General features: G+C 42.7%; 1 protein-coding gene and 1 pseudogene across 9 annotated transcripts in view; both read left to right on the top strand.

Annotated features, from left to right (window-relative positions):
- Positions 1-27,273, top strand: part of unc13bb (unc-13 homolog Bb (C. elegans)) — a 640,614-nt gene that overhangs the window by 418,040 nt on the left and 195,301 nt on the right. For all 9 annotated transcript variants that reach the window (XM_087989458.1, XM_087989459.1, XM_087989467.1 and 6 more), the window contains 2 exons: positions 2,157-2,486; positions 14,508-14,595. In XM_087989458.1, the coding sequence (XP_087845584.1) occupies positions 2,157-2,486; positions 14,508-14,595 (418 nt within the window). The remainder of the gene's footprint in view (positions 1-2,156; positions 2,487-14,507; positions 14,596-27,273) is intronic.
- Positions 19,713-20,398, top strand: LOC148152177 (uncharacterized; annotated as a pseudogene).

The raw sequence follows: 27,273 nt of genomic DNA, 5'->3' as shown, positions 1-27,273 counted from the left end.
ACCTGCTGAGCTTGTACTTACAATGGGCTGTCAGCTGAAGTAAAAGAATCAAGAAATTGCATCTTGCTGAGCTCTTACAAGCTCTTGCAGATTCTACGAACAAGTTTCCACCACAGACATCCACTACACACGGCGATATACATTTATCCATCATTTTAAGAATGCACATCTGTTTCAGTTTATGGAAACAGTACATTTAAAAAAAAATTATGACAGAATGAGAACAAATAAATTAGTTTGTTATCTAAGAAACCGCAATCAAAAATACGGCATATGAATTGAAAGTAAAACAAAATTCTAAAGTGAAACAAACAGCCTGTTAACTGATTTCATGCTTATTGGAAGGATTTGATCAAGTGCTGTTGACTGTGCAAGCTGTCAGTTGGAATACATGGTGTTAAATGTTCCCATACAAAGGATTGTTCGCTGTGCATTGCTGTTTTTAGAAAACACTGCAACAACCTTCCGGTATTCACGCCACAAGCTGCACATTTAAAATTCAGCTGCATACCACTTCAAACACTGTAAGCCAGGAATAGCCCCTAACATTGTGCTGTTTGTGTGACGGAACTGTACTTTTACGAGAGATTTGTTCTGTGCTGCCTCTCTTGCAAAGAGGTGTTGCCACAGTGATGCTGGAATGTCGGCCTTACAGTGCTTTACACGTGTATTTAAATAAGATAAAAATTTAGGGTCTAGGCTATTGCCTTGACATATTTTGGGGGGGAGCAAATTACTGCAGGTGCTGGAATCTGTGAGAAACAAATGCAGATCACAGTGTCAGACAGCATCCATGGAGAGAGAACAAGCTGACATTTAGATGACTCTTCATCAGAGCTGAAATGAGGTGTGGAGTATAAAGCCTTTATTGTTTAGCTTTGGAGGGGGTAAGTGGGAGTAATGAATGTAGGGTGTTGGTGGAGAAAAGATGCTGATAGTTCAGAATAAGTGATCGGAATGTGAGAATGGCACCACAATGGTATATCTCCTGCCACACTTGAAATGACAGGCAATCTCAGGTGGTGGGATGGTGGCAGGGGAGAGAGGGCATCATAACAGAATGCAACAAGCTAGAAGTAATGGAAGAAATAGGAGAAGTCTACAGAGAAATTATTTTTATTTGGCATATAGCTGGGTCAGGTGTTTAGTTGCTTAAAATTTATGAATTAAAATTACACTTGTTTGAGTATAATCAACACAAATAAATGATACATGATGTATTTTGAATTAACATGCATCCAAGGAAGCACTATGACTTAGAACTGCATAACTGAATATTCCCTAGTATATTTAATGCATAGTACTTAACATCAATATATAGGCTTGATTGCATGACGATTTTGAATTATTGTGACTTCCAAAGTCGGGAGTAGTGATGGGTCCATCCATGTTTATGACCTTTTTGAATGTTGGAGCTCTGAGTGTTATCACTTGTAAATTGCCTATTACAACATAATGTTATTGTATATAAAGTATGTACTTGACCTATTTATTTTCAGTTAGAGGTCTTTGTTTTAATTGTCATTTAATACCATAACAACTTTTGTTGAGAAAATCTAAATTTTATGTGAAATATCTTGTATAATCTAAGTGTTTTGTGGACGTTCTCAGCTTTAATTTGCTTCATGTGAAGTTGACTATGTGGCAGTTTTGTCTTTAGTCTGCTCAGTGTAGTAGCAACTGCTGCTTCTGGTACTGTGTGTTGCTACTGCTTCTTGGCACATGCCATTATAATTACTTAGTGAAATGTCCTGTTAAAGAAACTGATAGCTAAGAACTAGTACATTAAGTATCATGTATATGCATAACAGCAGTATGATATTGATGAACTCCCAATATAATTAAGCAACATAAACTTTCAGTTAATTAATTGCTATGTTTGAACCAGCACTAATGTGCACAAAAATATATTTTTCCAGTGGAGTGAGGGCTTACATAGAAATAAATTAAAAGTTCCATTCTTTCCTACTGTGGAATTAGTAATCCTGTCTCATGAATGTGTAATTTTTTTTAAAAATGAGCATTAAGTAAAAATTGTCCCTGATTTCAATAGCAGTTTAAGTTCCATATTTGCGGTATCTGTTATGCAATATGCGTACAAGCTTTGCTGCAATTGCTCTGAATTAGTTGCTGAAGTTTCTCTTCATGTTCCACAGCCCTGCAGGAAGTAGTAGATATGGCTCATCAGGAAACCTCAGCCAAGGCAGTTCCCAGCTGAGTGAATTTGATCATGACAATGAGAGCATCCATGGGTCTGGAATGGATGACAAGCGAGATCAAGAGTCATATCATTCTCATCACAGCTCAGGAAGTCTAAGACAAGATACCCAGGAATGGTACAGTGAAGATGATGGACAACAGAAACATTTCAATGAACACAAGCAAGTTGAGCATCGCCAAGCTTCTGAAAAAGTTGATGAAACTGCAGTTGAGATTCCCATCAACAGTATTTCCCCACAACTCGAGATTACTAAACTGCACGACAGGTGAATATTGCAATTATGTTATGTGTTATTCTTCTGTAATTGGCTTTATTTAATTTCAAACAAAAAGAGAAAATGTTGGAGAAACTCAGCGGGCTTTGGCAGCATCTGTGGAGAGAGCAACAGAGACAAGATTGAGTCCGATATAACTCTTCCTCAGGTCTGAGAAAGCTTCATATAGGATTCAATGGCAATCATTTCTTTTTCCACAGCTGCTTCCAGAACTGCTGAGGCTCTCCAGTATTATGACTTATTGCTTCAGTTTCTAGCATACACAGTATTTTACCCTTCTTTTGTTTAGTTTGTTGGATTATGATCTTTAAAAACCTTTGAAACAAAAAAAAACAGTATCTGCTCAATCTGTTTTAGGCAGATGCTCTAACTACATAGAGCACTTAAGATTGAAGTCTGTGATAAAGACCAGCATTGCATTGTATAATGTTGCAAGTATGTATTTCAACCCAGTAACAAGTTCAAGTCTAGAATTTACTGTTTGCATTATAAATCCAGAGTAATTTTGTTTTTTTTTCAAAAAGCAATGTAATTTTAATACAGGCGTTAACCTCTAAGTATGAATCCTTTATGTGGGCGAGCATTTCAGGGACAGTGACCATAATTCCCTCAGTTTTAAATTACTTATGGATAAGGAAAAGAGTAGGCCTTGGGTGAAGGTACGGAACTGGGTGAAGGCTAGCAACCATAATATAAGGCAGGAACTGGGGAATGTAGTTTGGGAACAACTTATTTGAGGGTAAATTCACAAATGGCATATCAGAATCTTTTCAAGGCCAGTTAATTGGAGTTGAGGACCAGCAGGACAATGAAGGACAAGAATGACAAGATTCTGGAACCTTGGGTAACAAGAGAAATTGAGAGTTTAGTTAAAAAAAACACACAAATATGGTTTTAGGAAACTGAAGACAGACCGAGCCCTCAAAGAATATAAAGTAGGAAAGAAATTAAACAAGTAGTTAAGAAGGCTAAAAGGCGTCATGAAAACAGGATTAATGAAAATACCAAGACATTTAATACATATATAAGGTACAAGAGAGTAGCTAGGGAAAGAGTGAGTCTGCTGAAAGACAAAGGGAATTTATGCATGGGACCAGAGGAAGTGGGTGAGGTCCTTAATGAATATTTTGCATTAGTATTCACAAAGAAGAGGACTTGGTGGATGGTGAAACTAAAAAGAGGTATATTGATATTCTAGGGCATGTTGATGTTAAAAAGAAGAGGTATTTGGTGTTTTGAAATGCATTAAGGTCATTAAGTTGAATGGACCTGATGAAAGTGAGGGAGGAAATTGCTGGGACCTGGTACAAAATATTTGTAACTTCAGTCCCAGAGGTCTGTCATGGCAGATTGACACAGGAGAAATCACATGGGATCCACAGTGAGCTTGTAAGATGAGTACAGAACTGGTTTGGTCATAGAAGACAGAGTAGTGGTAGAACGGTGTTTTTCTGACTGGAGATCTTTAACCAGTGGTGTTCTGCAGGGATTAGTGCTGGAATGCTTGTTGTTCGTAATATATATAAATGATTTGAGGAAGAATAAAGGTAGATTAATTAATAAATTTGCAGCTGACACAAAGATTGAGGAAGCTGCAGATAGTGAGCAGGATATAAATAGACTGGAGAGTTCTAGACAATAACAACCAATGTGCGAAATCTGTCTCCAAAGATGTAGATGTAGTTCAAAAGGATCCTACGCAAACTGACTCCCTTGCACATAATTCTTGAATCGACAGAAACCCCTAACTGGTGATGGCACAGGCATAACCACGTATAATAGTACTCCTGAAGGAGATGATGCTGGCATTCACTGGTCATGGCCAGGGGTGAGGCTGAACCATGGAAGGTGATGGCATGGCTTTGCCTCAGCCACCCATTCACATCTTACAACCCTGTCATTCCAGAATCTTTTCTAATTGTCAAGTTGTAGATAGTGTAAGCATGTACCTCTTACTTTCTTTACACTTGTACCTCTTTTCTTTCCAAGATCCAAGAACTGCCATCTGGTGATTTACTCTTGCAGGAGCATAAAGTGCAATAGGTACAACACAACATTGAGGGAACAACATATTTATTCAGTCTCAAACTTGCAAATACTAGCACACAAACTTTAGGACAGAGATGGGATCTGTGCATATTGATTCACGAGGCATAAGTGTCCTACAGTTAGAATTGGTGCCAGTTTCCCAGCAGGTATGGTCAGGCGCGATTTCTTTTACAAGGAACTCAGCTGAGGACTTCAAAAGAAATGTATAGAAGAAATGTAATGACATGCACAAAAGTTCTTGGTGTGTGGAAAAAGTTGCCTGAAAGTCTGCTATCATTATCAAGGAGTATGGAGGAGTTCAACACCATTTGGCATAAGCAGCTAAAACAGAAATTGCTGGCAAAGCTCAGCAAGTTTAAACTAACTCTGCAGGGGCATGGGAACCCAGATTGTAGCTTCAGGGTGCAGGGCCTGGAGTGTAGGGAGGTTAGGAACATGGCATCAATTTCCAAGGAGGGTGCCTGTAAACAGGAAAGTGGCTTGAAGTGTGTATACTTCAATGCAAGAAGTATACGAAATAAGGTAGGTGAACTTGCAGCGTGGGTTGGTACCTGGGACTTCGATGTTGTGGCTATTACGGAGACATGGCTAGAACAGGGACAGGATTGGCTGTTGCAGGTTCCAGGATTTAAATGTTTTAGTAGGGTCAGAGGTGGGGGTAAAAGAGGGGGAGGTGTGGCATTGCTTGTCAAAGATAGTATTACAGTGGTGGAAAGGACGATGGATGAGGACTTGCCATCTGAGGTAGTTTGGGCTGAGGTTAGGAATAGGAAAGGTGAGGTCACCCTGTTAGGAGTCTTTTACAGGCCTCCTAATAGTCCTAGAATCATTGAAGAAAGGATAGGGAAGGTGATTCAGGAGATGAGTGACAGTAATAGGGTGGTTGTTATGGGGGACTTTAACTTTCCTGATATTGATTGGGAAAGCTATAGCTCAAGTTCGTTAGATGGGTCAGTGTTTGTTCAATGTGTGCAGGAGGGTTTCCTGACACAATATGTAGACAGGCCAACAAGAGGTGAGGCCATACTGGATTTGGTTCTGGGTAACGAACCAGGCCAGGTGTTAGAATTAGAGTAGGTGAGCACTTTGGGGATAGTGACCATAATTCGGTGATTTTTACTCTCGTGATGGAGAGGGATAAGTGTGTACTACAGGGCAAGAGTTATAGCTGGGGTCAGGGAAATTATGATGCGGTGAGGCATGACTTAGGATGTGTGGCTTGGAAAAGTAGACTCCAAGGCAAGAGTGTAAATGATATGTGGAGCTTGTTCAAGGAGCAACTATTGAGTGTCCTTGATAATTATGTACCTGTCAGGCAGGGAGGAAAGGGTCGTGCGAGGGAGCCGTGGTTTAATAAGGAATTGGAATCCCTTGTTAAATGGAAGAGGGCGGCCTATCTCAAGATGAGACGTGAAGGTTCAATTGGGGTGATTGAGAGTTATAGGGTAGCCAGGAAGGACCTGAAGAGAGAGCTAAGAGCAGCAAGGAGGGGACATGAAAGGTCCTTAGTCGGTAGGATTAGGGAAAACCCTAAGGCTTTCTATAGGTATGTTAGGAATAAAAGAATGACTAGGGTAGGAATAGGTCCAGTCAAGGATAGTAGTGGGAAGTTGCGTGTGGAGGCGGAAGAGATTGGGGAGACACTGAATGAATACTTTTCTTCAGTATTTACTCAGGAACAGGGCATTGTCGTCGATGTGAATACTGAGTCACAAATAAGTAGAATGGATGGCTTTGAGGTATGTAGAGAAGAGGTGTTGGAAATCCTGGAAAAGGTGAAAATAGATAAGTCCCCTGGGCCTGATGGCATTTATCCTAGGATTCTCTGGGAAGCAAGGGAGGAGATTGCAGAGCCATTGGCCTTGATTTTTATGTCCTCTTTGTCTACAGGAGTAGTGCCAGAAGACTGGAGGATAGCAAATGTGGTTCCCTTGTTCAAAAAAGGGGAGTAGGGACAACCCTAGTAACTATAGGCCGGTGAGTCTCACTTCTGTTGTGGGCAAAGTCTTAGAGAGAATTGTAAGGGATAGGATTTATGCACATCTGGATAGGAATAATGTGATCAAGGATAATCAGCATGGTTTTGTGAAGGGCAGGTCGTGCCTCACAAACCTTATTGAATTCTTTGAAAAGGTGACGAAGGAGGTTGATGAGGGGAAAGCGGTAGATGTGGTATATATGGATTTTAGTAAGGCGTTTGATAAGGTTCCCCATGGTAGGCTACTGCAGAAAATACGGAGATATGGCATTGAGGGTGAGTTGGAGGTTTGGATTAGGAATTGGCTGGATGGAAGAAGACAGAGGGTAGTAGTTGATGGCAAAGTTTCTTCATGGAGTGCCGTCACTAGCGGTGTTCCGCAAGGATCTGTTTTGGGACCATTGCTGTTTGTCATTTTTATAAATGACCTGGAAGAGGGGTTAGAAGGTTGGGTGAGCAAGTTTGCAGATGATACGAAAGTCGGAGGAGTTGTTGACAGTGAGGAAGGATGTGGCAGGTTACAGCAGGATATAGAGAAGCTGCAGAGCTGGGCAGAAAGGTGGCAAATGGAATTCAATGTAGCTAAGTGTGAGGTGATTCACTTTGGTAAGAGTAACAAAAAGATGGGGTACTGGGCTAATGGTCGGATACTTGGTAGTGTGGATGAGCAGAGGGATCTTGGTGTCCATGTACACAGATCTCTGAAAGTTGCCACCCAGGTAAATAGTGCGGTGAGGAAGGCATATGGCGTACTGGCTTTTATTGGTAGAGGAATTGAGTTCCGGAGTCCTGAGGTCATGATGCAGTTGTATAAGACTCTGGTGCGGCCGCATCTGGAATATTGTGTGCAGTTTTGGTCGCCATACTATAGGAAGGATGTGGAGGCACTGGAACGGGTGCAGAGGAGGTTTACCAGGATGTTGCCTGGTATGGAAAGAAGATCGTATGAGGAAAGACTGAGACACTTGGGGCTGTTTTCATTAGAGAAAAGAAGGTTTAGGGGTGACTTGATTGAGGTGTACAAGATGATTAGGGGGTTAGATAGGGTTGACAGTGTGAACCTTTTCCCACGTATGGAGTCGGGTATTACAAGGGGGCATAGCTTTAAATTAAGGGGGGGTAGATATAGGACTGAAGTTAGGGGTAGGTTCTTCACTCAGCGAGTCGTAAGTTCATGGAATGCCCTGCCAGTAGCAGTGGTGGACTCTCCCTCTTTATGGGGCATTTAAGCGGGCATTGGATAGGTATATGGAGGATAGTGGGTTAGTATAGGTTAGGTGGGCTTGAATCGGCGCAACATCGAGGGCCAAAGGGCCTGTACTGCGCTGTATTCTTCTATGTTCTATGTTCTATAAGTCTGGGAGCGTCTGTGCAGAGAAATCAGAGTTAACATTTTGGGTCAAGTGACCCTTCCTCAGAAGGCATAATGCCTTGCACAGTTCTGGAGCCACATTCTTTTGAATTCATTCGTCATAGCAAACTTGTAGACCCAACCATGATGAAGCATCTAATGGTTATTGTCTCTGCTTTCTTTGCAACTCAAGCAGAAACCACCTTCCACCTAGCAGTAGAAGTTCAGCCTAAGATCATGAAGTCTTGTTTTTATTAAATTCATTCGAGGGCATTAGATATCAGTGGCTGGGCCAGCATACATGACCCATTCCTTGTTACACTTAAGAAGGTGATGCTGACTTGCCTTTTAACCCACTGTTGCTCAATTGGTTTTGGTAAACCCACAACGCTGTTAAGGAGGGAATTATAACATTTTGATCCAGGGCCACTGAAGGAATGCCAATATAGGAACATGGGAACAAGCAGCATTTTGAGCCTGTCCCATCATTCGTTAAGATCATAGCTGATCTGTGGCCTAACTTCAGAATCTACCTTTGGCCCATATATGTTGATACCTTAAAGAAAAGTTTATTTATTTCAGATTGAAATTTAATTTTGATCCAGTATACACTGTTATTTATGGAAGAGAGTTCGAAAAAGCAACCACTGTTTATGTATAGAAGTGCTTCTTTATGGATGGTTTAAATGATCTGGTCCTAATTCTCAGACTATATCCCCAGTTCTAGAATCCCCAACCAGCGGGAATTGTTTACCTACGATATATTTTCCCGTTAATGTCTGAATGTAACATCTATTACCGTTTTAGACCCTTTGATGTTCCTCAGTTCCAATCATACGGCTCCACTGAATGCTTTCCCCTCATTATATCTTGCCTCAACACTGTAGTAACATTGCTTCTAATCAGTAAGGCAAATGCATCTCTTTCACCATTTTCCCTGTTCATCCTGTTAACGTTATAGCCTGGTTTATTTAGTTCCCATTCCTGACCATTCTGTCTCAGTAATGTCTACTATATCGCAATCTCCAATTTGAATTTGTGACTGCAGCTCATTTAATTTATTCCTTATGCTCCATGCATTCGTAGGTAGAACTCTTATTTGGGAGAAATTGTGGACCGCAGATGCTTGAGAGTCAGAGTTGAAAAGTGTGGCACTGAATCAGGCAGCATCCTCATGAAGGGCTATACCCGAAATGTCGATTCCCCTGCTTTCTGGATGCTGCCTGACCTGCTATGCTTTTCTATTGCCCCACTTTTGAACTCTTATTTGGGCCATACATCAGCACTGATACCTTATTTGTCTGTTTATTATTTTTCTGTTCCAGTTTAATCAGTACACCTCTGAGTTTTAACATTACCTGCTGTACTTGAAGTAGAATTTCTGCCTGTTTTTATTATGTCATGTTACTTGATTTTGAAACTGCATTGACTTTCCTTAAACCTTCCCTGCCCTTATTTATGAATTTAAAGTCTTTGTGACCACCCTATTTAGCCTTTCTGCGAGGACATTGGTCCCAGATGTGATTCTGCTCCTTCCTGATGTGTCACAGTGTTCAAAGCTGAGGCTCCAACTCAACTTAAGGCGGCACGGTGGCACAGTAGTTAGCACTGCTGCCTCACAGTGCCAGAGACCCAGGTTCAATTCCTGCCTCAGGCGACTGACTGTGTGGAGTTTGCACATTCTCCCCGTGTCTGCGTGGGTTTCCTCTGGGTGCTCCGGTTTCCTCCCACAGTCCAAAGATGTGCAGGTCAGGTGAATTGGCCATGCTAAATTGCCCATAGTGTTAGGTAAGGGGTAAATGTAGGGGTATGGGTGGTTTGCGCTTCAGCGGGGCGGTGTGGACTTGTTCGGCTGAAGGGCCTGTTTCCACACTGTAAAGTAATCTAATCTAAAAAATCTAATCAATCCTGATCTGGAGTTCTTTGACCAACCAACACTTCCAACAGATGTGTTTGCTATGAACCACATTGGGGGTCTACCACCTCTCACATCGTGCAGGTACAACACAGTACCTGGCCCAGCATCTCTAAATTACTTAATTCATTTTTAATTTGTTTTTTTAAATTCCCGAGTTGTTTTCAGTTTTTAATCTGTAAAATTGTTCTCCAATTTACCGTTAATATGAAAACAATTTGGAATAGCCATTCAACTTAGCAGTTACTTACCAACCAATTAATTTTACACCTTTTCCTGTGAAGTCACTGGTTTTCTCAGTTTCTGATCAGAGTCTCTGATTCCTCTTTCCCCTTATGCCCTAAGTTCTCTAAGACGTTACACTCGTGAGTACTTCTGTTTAATGTCAATGAGAGAAAAAGAGGAACTGATCATCTCCTCCACTTCCTCCACTACCACCACCACTTTGTTTTCTTGTTTCACCTCATCCTGCTATTTCGCCTCTTCCTTCTGTTTCCTTTTCTCCATCTCCTCCTGTTTCACATAAAGTCCAGTTACACACTAATGCAGTAAAGCAGTAGCTCATATAGTCCCAAGTGAGGATGGCGTGTGACTTTGATGAAATGTATCTGCCTCTCTTGTCCTTCTAAGGCTGTCTGAGGAGTCTTGGTGAATTTCTGCAGTGGAGGGAGAGAATGTCTGTGAAATTGATGCCTGTCCGTCCATTAGGCTGCTTTGTCTTGGATGGTGTCAGGTTTCATGAGTGTATTTGGAGCTGCACTCATCCAGGCATATAGGGAGTATTCCATTGCAGTCCTGATTTCTGCCTTATAGATGAAAGATAGGCTTTGCAGGGTCATGAGTTACTTGCACAGGATTCCTAGCCTCCGATCTGCTCCTTTAGCTACAGTATTTATACGGTGAGTCATGTTCACTTCTGATCAGTAGCAGCATCCTGGATGTTGATAATGGCTTTCAATTATGGTAATACCGTTCAATGTCCAGGGACAATGTTCAATCTTCTTTTGATGCAGATGGTCATTGCCTGACCCTTGTGTGGTGTCACTGTTACTTGCCACATCAAATCCAAGCTCAGATATTATCCAGAGCTTGCTACATTTGGACACAGATTGTTTCAGTATCTGGAGATACATGAATAGTGATGAACATTGTGCGATCATCAGCAAACATCTCCATAGAGAGGGGAGCTCCAAAGTAGCTGAAGATGGTTGGGCCTAGGACACTACCCTGAGGAACTCCTTCAGCGATATCTTGGAGCTAAGATGATAGATGTCTAACATACTCAATCATCCGGAGGCTCACTGATGATGGTTCCTAGTGTGGTGATGAAATGTCTGAAAACGAATCTTCCAGCTCAGCGAACAAACCTACGTCCAGATACTCAGTCATCTTCCTTTTACCAAGTATGATTCCACCCAGCACAGAGTTTCCCCCATGATTCTCATTTGACTAAGTTTGCTAGAACTCCTAGATTTTGGTGTTAAGGTCAGTCACTTTGACCTCATCTCATTTCTTGCCATCGCAACCATGTGACTCAGGCCAGTTGCCACCATGGTTGTAGATACCTGAGTTCAAAGGTTTAGAGAGTTTCTCAGGAGTTCAGGAATCTGTTCTCTTAACACATCACAGAGGATTGCTGAGGTAGTACCTCAGTAGCAGTGATTCTGTGGAGCACCTGTCTTATGATATCAGTCCTTGTCCTAAAAACCTTACCATTCAACTAGTGCCCTTGCTGTTGCTTGTCAGCTGGCTGGCTAAGACTGCTGCTGTCCATGCTAATATGTTGTCATCCCCCAAACTTGGTTTTCCAGGCTCAGAGCCTTTTGAAGCTATCCTATGAGGCCATTTGCAGTCTTCCAGTCTTCCTTGCATCATCTTGCACCCACTGGAAGATCATTAATCCAGGCAAAACAGCCACAAGACAGATACTAATGAAAATCCATATCTGCAATCATTTGGCTTTTTCTTTTCTTCCAGCTCTGAGGTTTGTGGGACGTCACCAGTTGCTATTTGTAAATGGACCATAGCCCGGTTGGCAGAGTCATAGAGTCATAGAGATGTACAGCACGGAAACAGACCCTTCAGTCCAACCCTTCCATGCCGACCAGATATCCTAACACAATCTAGTCCCACCTGCCAGCACCTGGCCCATATCTCTCCAAATCCTTCATATTCACATACCCATCCAGATGCTTTTTGAATGTTGCAATTGAACTAGCCTCTACCACTTGCTCTGGCTGCTCATTCTATACACGTACTGCCCTCTTGTGCTGGACTCCCCCACCCCAGGGAAAGACTTTGTCTATTTATCCTATCCATGCCCCTCATAATTTTGTAAACCTCTAAGGTCACCCCTCAGCCTCCAACGCTCCAGAGAAAGCAGCCCCAGCCTATACAACTTCTCCCTGTAGCTCAAATCCTCCAACGCTGGCAACATCCTTGTAAATCTTTTCAAAACCCTTTCAAGTTTCACAACATCCTTCCCACAGGAAGACCAGAATTGCACGCAATATTCCAAAAGTGTCCTAACCAATGTCCTATACTGCCACAACATGACCTCCCAACTCCTGTACTCAGTACTCTGACCAATAAAGGAAAGCACACCAAATGCCTTCTTCACTATCCTATCTCTCATGCGACTCTACGTTCAAGGAGCTATGAACCTGCATTCTTTGTTCAGCAACACTCCCTAGGACCTTACCATTACATGTATAAATCCTAAGATTAGCTTTCCCAAAATGCAGCACCTCGCATTTATCTAAACTAAACTCCATCTGCCACTCCTCAGCCCATTGACCCATCTGGTCAAGATCCTATTGTAATCTGAGGTAACCTTCTTTGCTGTCCAGTATACCTCCAATTTTGGTGTCATCTGCAAACCTACTAACTATATCTCCTACGCTCTCATCCAAGTCATTTGTATCAATGATAAAAAGTAGTGGATCCACCATAGATCCTTGTAGCACTCCACTGGTCATAGGCCTCCAGTCTGAAAAACAACCCTCCACCACCACCCTCTGTCTTCTATCTTCTGTATCCAAATGGCTCGTTCTCCCTGTATTCCATGAGATCTAACCTTGCTAATCGGTCTCTTGTGGGGAACCTTGTCGAAAGCCTTACTGAAGTCCATATAGATCACATCTACCGCTCTGCCCTCATCAATCTTCTTTGTTACTTCTTCAGAAAACTCAATCAAGTTTGTGATGCATGATTTCCCACGCACAAAGCCATGTTGACTATCCCTAATCAGCCCTTGCCTTTCCAAATACATGTACATCCTGTCCCTCAGGATTCCCTCCAACAACTTGCCCACCACCAATGTCAGGCTCACTTCTCTATAGTTCCCAGGCTTTGCCTTACCACATTTCTTAAATAGTGGCACCCCACGTTAGCCAACCTCCAGTCTTCTGGCAACACACCTGTGACTACGATTATACAAATATCTCAGCAAGAAGCCCAGTAATCACTTCCCTAGCTTCCCACAGAGTTCTAGGGTATTCTTGATCAAGTCCTGGGGATTTATTCACTCTTATGTCTTTCAAAACATTCAACACTTGCTCCTCTGAAATTTACCGAAGCTTTTTGTTTCCCTCAATTTCCTCTTAATTAATACTTCATTTTTACCAGTATACCACCCCCAATATCATGACCTCTTCTCTTTGCGAGTAACCTTTGTGCAAAACACTATTATTTTGCCTTTTGGTCACCCAAATGCACTACATCTACTAGTTCCTCTTTATACTCCCTGCTACATCCTTAAAGAATGCTAATAATTTTGTCAAACTTTATATCCTTTTTTAAAAACAGTATGTTGACTTTGCATGATTACATTATGACAGGTGGCACAGTGGTTGGCACTGCTGCCTTACAGCACTAGGGACCTGGGTTTGATTCTACTGGGTGGAGTTTATACATTCCACTCTTATCTGTGTGGGTTTCCTCTGGGTGGTCCGGTTTCCTCCCACAGTCCACGTGTGTCTGGATCAGTGCAGACCCAATGGGTTGAATAACCGCATTCTGCACTGTAGCAATTCTATGACTTTGAGTGTCATGATACTATTGTCTTAATAATGGATTCTAGCATTTTCACAATGTCAGATGTTAGACTAACTGGTCTGTAGTTTTCTCCTTTCTGTCTTCTTCCTTTCCTGAATATATTGTTACGTTTGTGGCTCTCCAATCCATATGAATCCACAAAAACACAACCATTCTGTAAGAATGTAAGGAATGTTGGAGGATTACAATCAATGGATCCACTGTCTCTGCAGCCTGTAACAGACACTCCAACTCCATTCTAAGGTTGGAGAGCAATCAGATCAGGAGATCTCTCAGCCTGCCGTTGCACTTGTACTTTTTGTCATTTTTCTTAGTGTTGATAGTTCTTTTAAGTTGTTTAGATTTTGTATATGCTGAAAATGTGTTGCTGGAAAAGCGCAGCAGGTCAGGCAGCATCCAAGGAGCAGGAGAATCAACGTTTCATGCATGAACCCTTCTTCAGGAATGAAGAAGGGCTCATGCCCGAAACATTGATTCTCCTGCTCCTTGGATGCTGCCTGACCTGCTGCGCTTTTCCAGCAACAACACATTTTCAGCTCTGATCTCCAGCATCTGCAGTCCTCACGTTCTCCTAGTAGATTTGTATATCTTTGAACAAGACTGTAATGGTTGCTAGAATTGTTTCATGTATTGCGAATCATTAAGAATTCATTTTGTTTTCAGCTATGATGAAGTTGGTACACCTCCATTTTCCCCTGCCCGAGCACGCTGGATTCGAGTTATCAACAAAGTTCGAATACAAATTCAAGAGGTAGTACTACAATTTCTGGATTACAAAACCTAACTGATCCTGTTTCCAAATGTATAAATCACAAATTTTGATTGTTTCCAGCTCTTTATCAATAACTGTCATCAATTCATTTCACTGTATTACTGGATGAACATGTTCAGTTATCATAGTGATTTGTGCATGGACTTGAATGTATACATGTCATGAAATGTAATGGTTACCTCATATTTAAACACAACCAAGGGTTCAAACTCTCTGCTAAAGATGAAATTGTGCAAATGTAATTCCTTTATGCTAGCTAAGCAATATGTGTATTTATAAGTCGCGAGTTCATAAGATCGAGTCATCAAGTCCTAGAACACGGAGACAGGTCCTTTGGCCCAAACTGATTCATGACGACCAAAATATTCACCAACGCTAACCCTATTTCCCCAGACTTGGCCCATTTCCTTCTAAACCTTCATATCCATGTATTTGTCCAAATGCCTTTTAAATATTGTTAAGGTACCTGTATCAATCACTTCTATTGGCAGCTTATTGCACATGCGTTCCACCCTGTGTGTAAAAGACTTGCCCTCAGGTTCCCCTTTATTTTTTCCCATCTAACCTTAAACTGATGCCCTTTCATCCTTGATTCCTCAACACTAGGAAAAAGATTTGTTTGCATTCACCCTATCCATGCCTCTCATGTTCTTATACACTTCTTTCAGATTCCCCCTTAGTCTCTTACGCTATAAAGAAAAAAGTCCTAGCTTGTCTAACCTTTCTCTATAATTCAGACCCTTGAGTCCTGGCAACATCCTTGAAAATGTCTTCTGCACTCTTTCTAGTTTAATAACATCCTTCTTACAGCAAGGTGACTAAAACTGAACACAATTTCCAAGTATGGCCTCACCAACATCCTGGACAACTGCAACATAACTTGCCAACTTCTGTACTGAATGCCCTGACTGATGAAGGCCATTGTGCTAAAAGCCTTCTTCAATACCCTGTCTACCTGTAACTCCACTTTCAGAGAACCGTGTTGCTGAACTCCAAGGTCCCTCTGTTCCACCACACTCCTTAAGGCCCTACTATTCACAATGAAACTTCTATCTTGATTTGACTTTGCAAAATGCAACACCTCACACTTAACTGTATTGAACTCCATTTGCCATTTTTCGCCCACTTCCCGACCTGATCAAGGTCCTGCAGCAATTTCTGATAACCTTCCTCACTATCCACAATAACTCCTATTTTAGTGTCATCTGCACATTTACTAATCATGCCTTGTACATTCTCATTCAAATAATTGATGTAGATAACGAACAGCTATGGGCCCAGTACTGACCCCTGAGGCACACCACTAGTCACAGGCCTCCAGTCCGACAAGCATCCTTCCACTATTACCTTCTGCATATTATCGTCAAGCCAATTGTGTATCCAATTTGCCATGGATTCCATGTGATTGAACCTTACAGAGCAGCTACTGTGTGGAAACTTATCAAAAGCCTTACTGAAATCTATATTGACTACGTCTACTGCCCTGCCCTCATCAACCTTCCTGATCACTTCATCAAAGAACTCTAACAAATTTGTGAGATATGATCTCCCATGAACAAAGCTGACTATTCCTAATCAAACACTGCCTTTCCAAATGCATGTATATCTTATCTCTCAGAATCTTCTCAAACAACTTACCTATCACAGATGTTAGTCTTACTGGTCTGTAGTTCCCAGGTTTTTCTTTGCAGCCCTTCTTGAATAAGGGCACAATATTCACTACCCACCAGTCTTCTGGGATGTCAACTGTGTCTAATGATAATCTAAAAATATCAGCCAGGGCCCCTGCAATTTCTTCTCTAGCCTCTTGCATTGTTCTTGGATATATCTGGTCAGGACTGGGAGTTTTATCATACATTCAACACCACTTCTAATAGTGGAAAAATTTGCATAAATTCTTCATAAATACTTCAATGTGGAACAGCAAACATTTTAAATGTAGGAGTGTCGCACGACATTGTCACTGGTTCAAAATATATTTTCTGTGGAAAGTATTAGTTACATGTTTAAAGATGATCAGTCCTTTAATTATTAATTGCAAGAGGCCGAGGTAATTTTTCAGGTTAAATGTAAGTGAGATCTTTGGGGGAGGTTTGTAAAATTATTTATCTTAAAAACACTATTGAAAGTAATGGCTTGGCACTGAAGGCTAAATCTTATCAGTCACTTTGGCAAGATCTAACTCATAAAGAAGTTGGAAAAACTTAGGATTTTGTTTTTTTAGTTGTAGTTTGTATCAGTTTTTCTGGAATATTGTATTTATATTGAGTTTTAAATCCAGAAGTAATGGTAAGCTTAGTTATTTGCTCATATATTGTCATTGGTCTGTAATGACATAGAGATTAAAATAAACCATTGCAAGATTTGGAGATAATCCAGTGTGACAGGACATTTCAGGGAAAAGAGACATTTTCAGTACAGTTTTCCATTTTCCATTTGTGATATCAGAGTAACTCATGGAGGTCGTAATTGAGTGTAATTGATCTCTGAAATGTATGCCATCAAACAAATCTGAAATTGTGGATTATCGTGGTTTGTGACTACCTAGCTTCTAATTAGTTGAGGAGCAATTGTTGATTAGCAAAAGTCAGAATTGTTTTTGATATAGGTGATGAAGAAATGCTTTTAGTTCTCAATATCTCAGTAATGTCATTAGTTGCATATGCCATCAATTATTCTATTTGCACAAATGAACCAAGTGGTAAGACTGTGGTTGTATTCCCTGTATTTCTGCTAAAGTGACATAACGCTATTTAGCAATATCACAGCAGTATGTACTCTGGGAAGCCTGGCCGATTTTGTTCCTTAATTTATAAAGTATCACAGACTGAAAATCTCTTTACATATGTTATTCCTCTCCAATACCTATGGTGAAAACAGTAAGTGTCGTTTATTCAATTGTCAGTGTCATCTTGTTACACCAGAAATAGACAGAGGAAATATGGTAGCACAAGACCTGTGGAATTAACCTGTGAAATATGGTAGCACAAGACACATATACATAATTTACATTGGTTCCCAATGTATAATGATCCAATTTAACAAAATACACTGACTTTTCTGTTGGTTTATTCTTCAGTTAAATTATGAGTAGTTCATTCAGCACCATTGAAGCTGCTTGGAGCTTCTCAATTAACAGTGGAAATATGCAAATATAAATTACAATTTACCTTTATGAACCATTCTTAATGTAGAAAATGTCAAAAGTTGCTTCATCGAGATACAAATAGGTAAAAGTATGCCAGCCAAAATCAGGGTATGTTGCAAATGTTGATAGTGAAATGGTTGAAGAGATGGAAGACAGGTAAGTTTAAGGAGAGTCTTTCTAAGCATGGGTTTTAGATTGCTGAGTGTATGACTACCAATGGTGAGCTAAAAGGAAGAGAGTGTGTACCAAAAGGCCAAAGTAACTAGTTCATAATGCTTCATAGGAAGTGTGTCCATCTCTTGCTGTGTATGTTTTCGTATTTTTCTTCTCTTAAGCTATAAATAATGTATGTAAACAAAATGAAAAGGAACACATTTAATATAATGCTTCAAAATAAGAGCATAGAGCAGTTCTTTATTAACACTTACCCCTTTGTTCAATGCTGTATTTGTACTTATGTTTTTTTTGTGGTCGATCTGTTTCTGTATTCTAGATCCAAAATTTCAGCCTATGTACTATCATGTAATTGTAACAAAGGAAACAGACATTTTATTAACTCTATCTGTGTCCTGTCCTAGTTTGCCTTATCAAAATGCAAGACCTTGCACTTATCTAAATTAAATTCCGTCTGCCATCCCTCAGCCTACTGGCCCAATTGATCAAAATCTCACCGCATTCCCAAATAACCTCCTTCACTGTCCACTATACCACCAATCTTGGTGTCATCTGCAAACTTACTAATCATCCGTCCTAAATTCGCATCCAAATCATTTGTGTAAGTGATGAATAACACTGGACCCAGCACTAAGCCCTGTGGCTCACCGCTGGTCACAGGACTCTCGTCTAAAAAACAACCCACTCCCACCACTCTCTGACTTCAACTGTCAAGCCAATTTTGTATCCAATTGCCCTGCTCTCCCGTGAAATTTAACCTTGCTCAACATCCTTGTCATCGGCCTTGCTAAAGTTCATGTAGACAATGTCTTACTTGGGCACCCCTTCAAACAATTCATTCAAATTCATGAGACACAATTTCCTATGCATAAAGTCATGTTGACTATCCCAAATAAATCCTTGCCTGTCCAAATGCCTGTAGATCCTGTCTCTCAGAATCCCTTTAACAACTTAGACAGAGTGGATTTTCAGCTCACCAGTCTGTCATTCCCAAGTATTTCCCTGCAGCCTTTCTTGAATAATGGCACAACATGAGCCACCCTCCAGTCTTCAGGCACTTCACCCATGGCTGGTGGTGATACAAATATCTCCGCTAGGGGCCCCGCAATTTCCTCCCTAGCCTCCCACCAAGTCCTGGGATACACTTCGTCAGGTTCTGGGGATTTAGTTATCCTAATGTGTTTCAAGACTTCCAATGTGGACACCCTTCAAAGTAATGCTGCCTTCACCAATAAAGTTTAGAAAAGTATTATTTTCAAAGTTAAGGTACAGAAAAGCTGGAAAATAAGGCTACATCTAAAAATCATAAATTCAGATCAGACTAAAAATAAGTACATCTGTGTTGAAGCTTTGTTGTCTCTACGGAATATAACGAAATGTCTTCAGAAATTGTCCTCTTCGGAGCAAGGAGTGCCAAAATTGTGCAATAGAAAGGCTGTTACATAAATCAGAGAGACTATCATTTTAAAATGAGCTCTGAGAATCAAAAAATTGAGCCCTTAGACAAATTGCCTGACCCTCCCAACCAAGTACTAGAATTGCACGCTGCTGAAACGAATGGCTGTACTAAAACTTCCCAAAGTAACACTGATATACACTGACCGACTGACCCATGTTCAACTGCTGTTCACATGGAACCCTTCTCCACTTCGGCCTTCAAAGTTCTCGTTTGAATATTTGCTACTACCACCAAGATCTGCACCTGGTTATTCAGCGTAGAGTTTATGGGAGAGACGACCTTAAGCAAAATCAGACTATTGTCATATGGTGAAATGTTGATGACCACAAATGGAGCCATTTTCCAGAGCAAAATTTGCTGACTTAGGAGCAGTTGGGTATCATGACAAAGGAAAAGTTAATTCCACAGGTCTAAGATTTAACTTGAAAAAGCTGAGGAAGCTTTTACAGGATCAGACAATAAAAATTCACAGTCATGAAATTTGCTGAATTTCAACTTATCTGACTTTAACAACTGTAATATAGCAGAAAACATCCTACAGTATTGAACATCTGAAGGAAGAAAACAGAAATTACAGTACAGATATTCAAAGATTCTTTAAATGAAAAACCGTTGTTCAGTGAAGCCAGGGCAGATCACAAGATACCTTTAACTGATGGTTGTTGTATTTGTGACCAATGTGAAAGACTGAAATGTTCACCACAGAATTTGCTAACGTGCAAGGCTGATTATTCTTCAGGAGATCAACAGTGTTGGCATCTTGTGAAAGACCAGATGTAAGTGACAAATGAGAAAGAATTGGTTTACAACCAAAAAACCGTGAACGCAGAACTAGTGTGCAACAGTCAGTATGCAGAGTTCTTTCAAAATTGAAGAAGTAAGTGCATAATTTCAGAAATGTCCTTGAGGAGAGACAATAAAAAAAATTAAAAACAATGGAAGATAATGCCAACCAATGGTATTCTGATCTATTAAAATTACAAGAGCCCCGTACATGTTAAGAATATGCATATAAACATCAAACTTTATCAGCTTGCGTTCATTATGAGATTAGTTTTTTAATTGCAAGTTGAAACTTACAAGCAAACCATCTAAAGGAGTACAAGTTAAAGATTTCAATGTAGATCGAATTGAAACTAGCGACCAAAAATGAGGGTGTATTAACAGTACAACTTAAGAATTATTGCAGGACGATTTCCAGAGCCATGGTCTTGTTGGCTTAATGATAGATGTTGTAAAGCTTTTCAAAGAAAGGAGTAATGTGTTTTGTTTTCATTCTGATGCAGCATTCGACTTAGGCATAAGAAATGCACATGATGGGTAATATTCAAACCTAGCTGATGGCGCACATTTATTTATGGATTGCAGACTCTCCCACTGAGCGTTGTCAAGAGAAACACTACGCATGTGTATAAATGCCCATGCTTGAAGTTAGAACAAAGAAAATTTACAGCCCAGAACAGGCCCTTTGGCCCTCCAAGCCTGAGCCGATCCAAATCCACTGTCTAAACCTATCGCCTAATTCCTATGCATCTGTATCCCTCTGCTCCTCACTTACTCATGCATCTGTCCAGATGCACCTTAAATGAATCTACCATGCCTGCCGCTCCTACCTCTGTTGGCAATGCGTTCCATGCACCCACCACCCTCTGTGTAAAGTACTTTCCACGTGTAACCCCCTTAAATTTTTCATCTCTCACCTTGAACACGTGGCTTCTCGTTATTGAATCCCTCACCCTGGGAAAAAGCTTATCTCCATCCACCTCGTCTATAATTTCTTGAATGAAAACAATCCTAACCTACTCAACCTGTCTTCATAGCTAGCATCTTCCATACCAGGCAACAACCTTGGAAACCTTCTCTGCACCCTGTCCAAATGGTCCACATCCTTTTGGTAATATGGCGATCAGAACTGTACACAGTACTCTAAATGCAGCCGAAACAAAGTCTTGCAAAATTTTAACATGACCTGCCAGCTCTTATACTCAATACCCTGTCTGATGAAGGCAAGCATACCATATGCCTTCTTGACTACTCTATCCACCTGTGCAGCCATCTTCAGGTTACATTGTACCTGAACTCCCAGATCTCTCTGCTCATCAACTTTTCCCAAGACTCTTCTGTTTACAGTACAGTTCACTCTAGAATTAGACTTCCCAAAATGCATTACCTCACATTTGCCTGGATTGACCGCCATCTGCCACTTTTGTTTTCCCTACAAAAGTGGTAACAGGCCCTTCAGCCCAACCAGTCCACACTGACCCTCCGAAGAGTAACCCGCCCAGACCCATTCCCTCTGACTAATGCACCTAACACTATGGGCAATTTAGCATGGCCAATTCACCTGGCCTGCACATCTTTAGACTGTGGAAGGAAACCTGAGCACCGGAGAAAACCCACACAGACACGGGGAGAATGTGCAAACTCCACACAGTCGCCGGAGGCTGGAGTCGAACCTGGGACCCTGGTGCTATGAGGCAGCAGTGCTAACCACTGTGCCACCATGCCACTCCCTAATCTCTGCCCAATCTCCAATCTATCTATATTCCTACTGTATTCTTTGACAGTCCCCCATGCTTTTTACTACTCTACCAATCTTTGTGTCATTGCAAATTTACTGATCAGACCAACATTGCCCTCTTCCAGATCATTTATGTATTTAAGAAACAACAGTGGCCCCAGCACTGATCTCTGTGGAACACCACTGGTCACCTTTCTCCATTTCGAGAAACTCACTTCAACTACTATTCTCTGTCTCCTGTTGCTCAACCAGTTCTTTATCCACCTAGCTAGAACACCCTGCGCACCATATGACTTCACTTTCTCCATTAGTTTACCATGGGAAACCTTATCAAATGCCATCTATAGCCCTTCCTTCATCTATCAACTTGGTCACTTTCTCAAAGAACTCTATTAAGTTGGTAAGGCACGATCTCCCTGGCACAAAACCATGTTGCCTATCACTGATAAGCCCCTTCTTTTCCAAATATAAATAGGTTTTATCCCTCAGTACCTTCTCCAGCAACTTTCCCACCATTGACGTCAGGCTCACTGGTCTGTAGTCACCCAGAATATCCCTACTACCATTCTTGTACAGGGAGACAACATGAGCAACCCTCAAGTCCTCCGGGACTTCACCTGTGTTTAAGGATGTTACAAAGATATCTGTCAGGGCCGCAGCTATTTCGTCTCTCGCCTCACTCAGCAACCTGGGATAGATTCCATCTGGTCCTGAAACTTTGTCCACCTTCATATCCTTTAGCCTACTCAACACATCTTCCCTCCTTATGTCAACGTGATCCAGAATAAATCAACTTCTATCTCTAATCTCAGCATTCATCACCTCCCGTTCCTCAGTGAACACTGATGTAAAGTAATCATTGAGAATCTCACCCATTTTCTCAGGTTTGACACACAACCTTCTTTCCTTATCCTTTAATGGACCAACCTTTTCTCTAGTTACCCTCTTGCATCTTATATATGAATAAAAGGCCTTGGGATTCACCTTAATTCTGCCAGATAAAGTTATTTCATGACCCCTTTTAGCCTGCTTCATTCCTCGTTTAAGATTGGTCCTGCTCTCCAGATATTCCTCCAGGGCCCGTTATGTTCTTAGCTGCCTGGACCTTATGTACGCTTCTCTTTTCCTTTTGGCTATTTGCACAATTTCTCCTGTCATTCAGAGATCACGAATCTTGCCTTTCCTATCCCTTGTTTTCAAAGGGACATGCCTATCCTGCACAATCTTCAACCTATCTTTGAAAGCCTCCCACATATCAAATGTGGACTACCCCTCAAATAGCTGCTCCCAATCCACATTTCCCAGCTCCTCCTGAATTTTGATATAATTGGCCTTGGCCCAGCTTAGTACACTTCCCTTAGGGCCACGCTCATCTTTGTCTGCAAGTATTATAAAACTTACAGAATTGTGGTCACTATTCCCAAAGAAATCCCCTGCTGCAATTTCTACCACCTGGCTTGGCTTATTCCCCAAAACCAGGTCCAATATGGCCCCTTCCATTGTACTGCTCTAGAAAACCTTCCTGGATGCTCCTTATAAATTCTATCCCATCCAGATCTCTGACACTAAGTGTATCCCAGTCTATATTGGGAAAATTAAAATCTCCCATCACCACCACCCTGTTGCCTCTACAACTGTTCATAATCTGTTTACCTATTTGTTCTTCTACCTTAAGCTTATTGTTGGGAGGCCTGTAATACAGTCCCAACAATGTAACTGCACCCTTCTTATTTCTAAGCTCTACCCATAATGCCTCACTGCTCAGGCCCACCATAGTGTCCTCCTTTTACACAGCCAGCAATGACCAGCAGTGCAACTCCAACCCCCTTCCCCCCCCCTTTTATTTCCCTCCCTGTCCTGTCTGAAGCACCTATATCCTGGAACATTTAGTTGCCAGTAATGCCCTTCATTCAACCAAGTCTCTGTGATTGCAATAGCGTTAGAACATTACAACGCAGTACAAGCCCTTCGGCCCTCGATGTTGCACTGACCTGTCATACAAATCTGAAGCACATCTAACTTACACTATTCCATGTACGTCCATATGGTTGTCCAACAACGACTTAAATGTACTTAAAGTTGGCGAATCTACTGCCGTTGCAGGCAAAGCATTCCCGCCTTCTCCCGCCTCCAACACACCCCATCCACCTGGACACCCCGTGCTGGCCTCCTACCTGCCCTCGACCTCTTCATAGCCAACTGCCGCCGCGATATTAACCGCCACCTGAACTCCCCCACCCCACTCACCCACTCCAACCTCTCACCCTCGGAACGCGCAGCCCTCCACTCACTCCTTTGCAAACCCAACCTCACTATCAAACCAGCAGACAAGGGAGGCGCGGTAGTAGTTTGGCGCACCGACCTCTACACCGCTGAGGCCAAACGCCAGCTCGCAGATACCTCCTCCTACTGCCCCCTTGACCATGACCCCACCCCCACCACCAAACCATCATCTCCCAGACCGTCCATAACCTCATCACCTCGGGGGATCTCCCATCCACCGCCTCCAACCTCATAGTCCCACAACCCCGCACCTCCCGCTTCTACCTCCTGCCCAAAATCCACAAACCTGACTGCCCCGGCCGACCCATTGTCTCCGCCTGCTCCTGCCCCACCGAACTCATCTCTGCGTACCTTGACACCGTCCTGTCCCCCTTAGTCGAAGAACTCCACACCTACGTTCGGGACACCACCCATGCCCTCCACCTGCTCCATGCTTTTCGCTTCCCCGGTCCCCAACGCCTTATTTTCACCATGGACATCCAGTTCCTGTACACCTCCATCCCCCATCACAAAGGACTCAAAGCCCTCCGCTTCTTTCTTTCCCGCCTTACCGACCAGTACCCTTCCACTGACACCCTCCTTCGACTGACTGAACTGGTCCTCACCCTGAACAACTTCTCTTTCCAATCCTCCCACTTCCTCCAAACGAAAGGAGTAGCCATGGGCACCCGCATGGGCCCCAGCTATGCCTGCCTCTTCGTAGGATATGTGGAACAATCCATCTTCCGCAACTACACTGGCCCCACCCCCCACCTTTTCCTCCGCTACATCGATGACTGTATCGGCGCCGCCTCGTGCTCCCACGAGGAGGTTGAACAGTTCATCCACTTCACCAACACCTTCCACCCCGACCTCAAATTCACCTGGACAGTCTCAGATTCCTCCCTCCCCTTCCTCGACCTTTCTATTTCTATCTCAGGCGACCGAATCAACACAGACATCTACTACAAACTGACTGACTCCCACGGCTACCTGGACTACACCTCCTCCCATCCTGCCCCCTGTAAAAACGCCATCCCATTCTCCCAATTCCTTCGACTCCGCCGCATCTGCTCCCAGGAGGACCAGTTCCAAAAACGCACAACCCAGATGGCCTCCTTCTTCAAGGACCGCAATTTCCCCCCCGACGTGGTCGACGATGCTCTCCACCGCATCTCTTCCACTTCCCGCTCCTCCGCCCTTGAACCCCGCCCCTCCAACCGCCACCAGGACAGAACCCCACTGGTCCTCACCTACCACCCCACCAATCTCCATGTACAGCGCATCATCCGCCATCATTTCCGCTACCTCCAAACGGACCCCACCACCAAGGATATATTTCCCTCCCCTCCCCTATCAGCATTCCGTAAAGACCACTCCCTCTGTGACTCCCTCGTCAGATCCACACCCCCCACCAACCCAACCTCCACTCCCTGCACCTTCCCCTGCAACCGCAGGAGGTGCAAGACTTGCTCCCCCCTCACCTCCCTTCAAGGCCCCAAAGGAAACTTCCATATCTGCCACAGATTCACCTGCACCTCCACACATATCATCTATTGCATCCTCTGCACCCGATGTGGCCTCCTCTACATTGGGGAGACAGGCCGGCTACTTGCGGAGTGTTTCAGAGAACACCTCTGGGACACCCGGACCAACCAACCCAACCACCCTGTAGCTCAACATTTCAATTCCCCCTCCCACTCCACCAAGGATATGCAGGTCTTTGGACTCCTCCATCGTCAGACCACAACAAAACGACGGTTGGAGGAAGAACGCCTCATCTTCCGGCTAGGAACCCTCCAACCACAAGGGATGAACTCGGATTTCACCAGTTTCCTCATTTCCCCTCCCCCCACCCTGTCTCAGTCAAATCCATCAAATTCAGCACCGCCTTCCTAACCTGAGATCTTCTTCCCGACCTCTCCGCCCCCAGCCCAGTCTGACCTATCACCCTCACCTTGACCTCTTTCCACCTATCACATTTCCGACGCCCCTCCCCCAAGTCCCTCCTCCCTACCTTTTATCTTAGCCTGCTGGACAAACTTTCCTCATTCCTGAAGAAGGGCTTATGCCCGAAACGTCGATTCTCCTGTTCCCTGGATGCTGCCTGACCTGCTGCGCTTTTCCAGCAACACATTTCCAGCTCTGATCTCCAGCATCTGCAGACCTCACTTTCTCCTCAAAGCATTCCATACCCTTACTACTCTCTGAGTAAAGAAACTACCTCTGACATCTGTCCGATATCTATCACCCCTCAATTTAAAGCTATGCCCCCTCGTGCTCGCCGTTACCATACTTGGAAAAAGGCTCTCCCTGTCCACCCTATCTAACCCTCTGATTATCTGATATGTGTCTATTAAGTCACCTCTCAAACTTCTCTGCTCCAACGAAAACAGCTTCAAGTCCCTCAGCCTTTCCTCAAATGACCTTCCCTCCATACTAGGCAACATCCTAGTAAATCTCCTCTGCACCCTTTCCAAAGCTTCCACATCCTTCTTATAATGCGGTGACCAGAACTGTACACAATACTCCAAGTGTGGCCGCACCAGAGTTTTGTACAGCTGTAGTATAACCTCATAGTTCCGGAACTCGATACCTCTTTTAATTAAAGCTAAAATGCTGTATGCCTTCTTAACAACCCTGTCAACCTGGGTGGCAACTTTCAAGGATCTGTGTACCTGGACACCGAGATCTCTCTGCTCATCTACACTACCAAGAATCTTACCATTAGCCCAGGACTTTGCATTCCAGTTACTCCGTCCACAATGAATCATCTCACACTTGTCTGCATTAAACTCCATTTGCCACCTCTCAGCCCAGCTCTGCAGCTTATCTATGTCTCTCTGTAACCTACAACATCCTTCATCACTATCCACAATTCCACCGACCTTAGTCGTTTACAAATTTACCAACCTACCTTTCTAAGCCCTCACCCAGGTCGTTTATAAAAATGACAAACAGCAGTGAACCCAACACCAACCCTTGTGGGACACCACTAGTAACTGGACTCCAGGATGAACATTTCCCATCAACCACCACCCTCTGCCTTCTTTCAGCAAGGCAATTACTGATCCAAACTGCTATATCCCCCAC

Source organism: Chiloscyllium plagiosum, unplaced genomic scaffold (genome assembly GCF_037043375.1).
Source record: "Chiloscyllium plagiosum isolate Xiang-an unplaced genomic scaffold, Cpla_swu_hap1 HiC_scaffold_1, whole genome shotgun sequence".
NCBI lineage: Eukaryota > Metazoa > Chordata > Chondrichthyes > Orectolobiformes > Hemiscylliidae > Chiloscyllium > Chiloscyllium plagiosum.
This window is presented reverse-complemented; position numbering and strand designations above follow the sequence as displayed.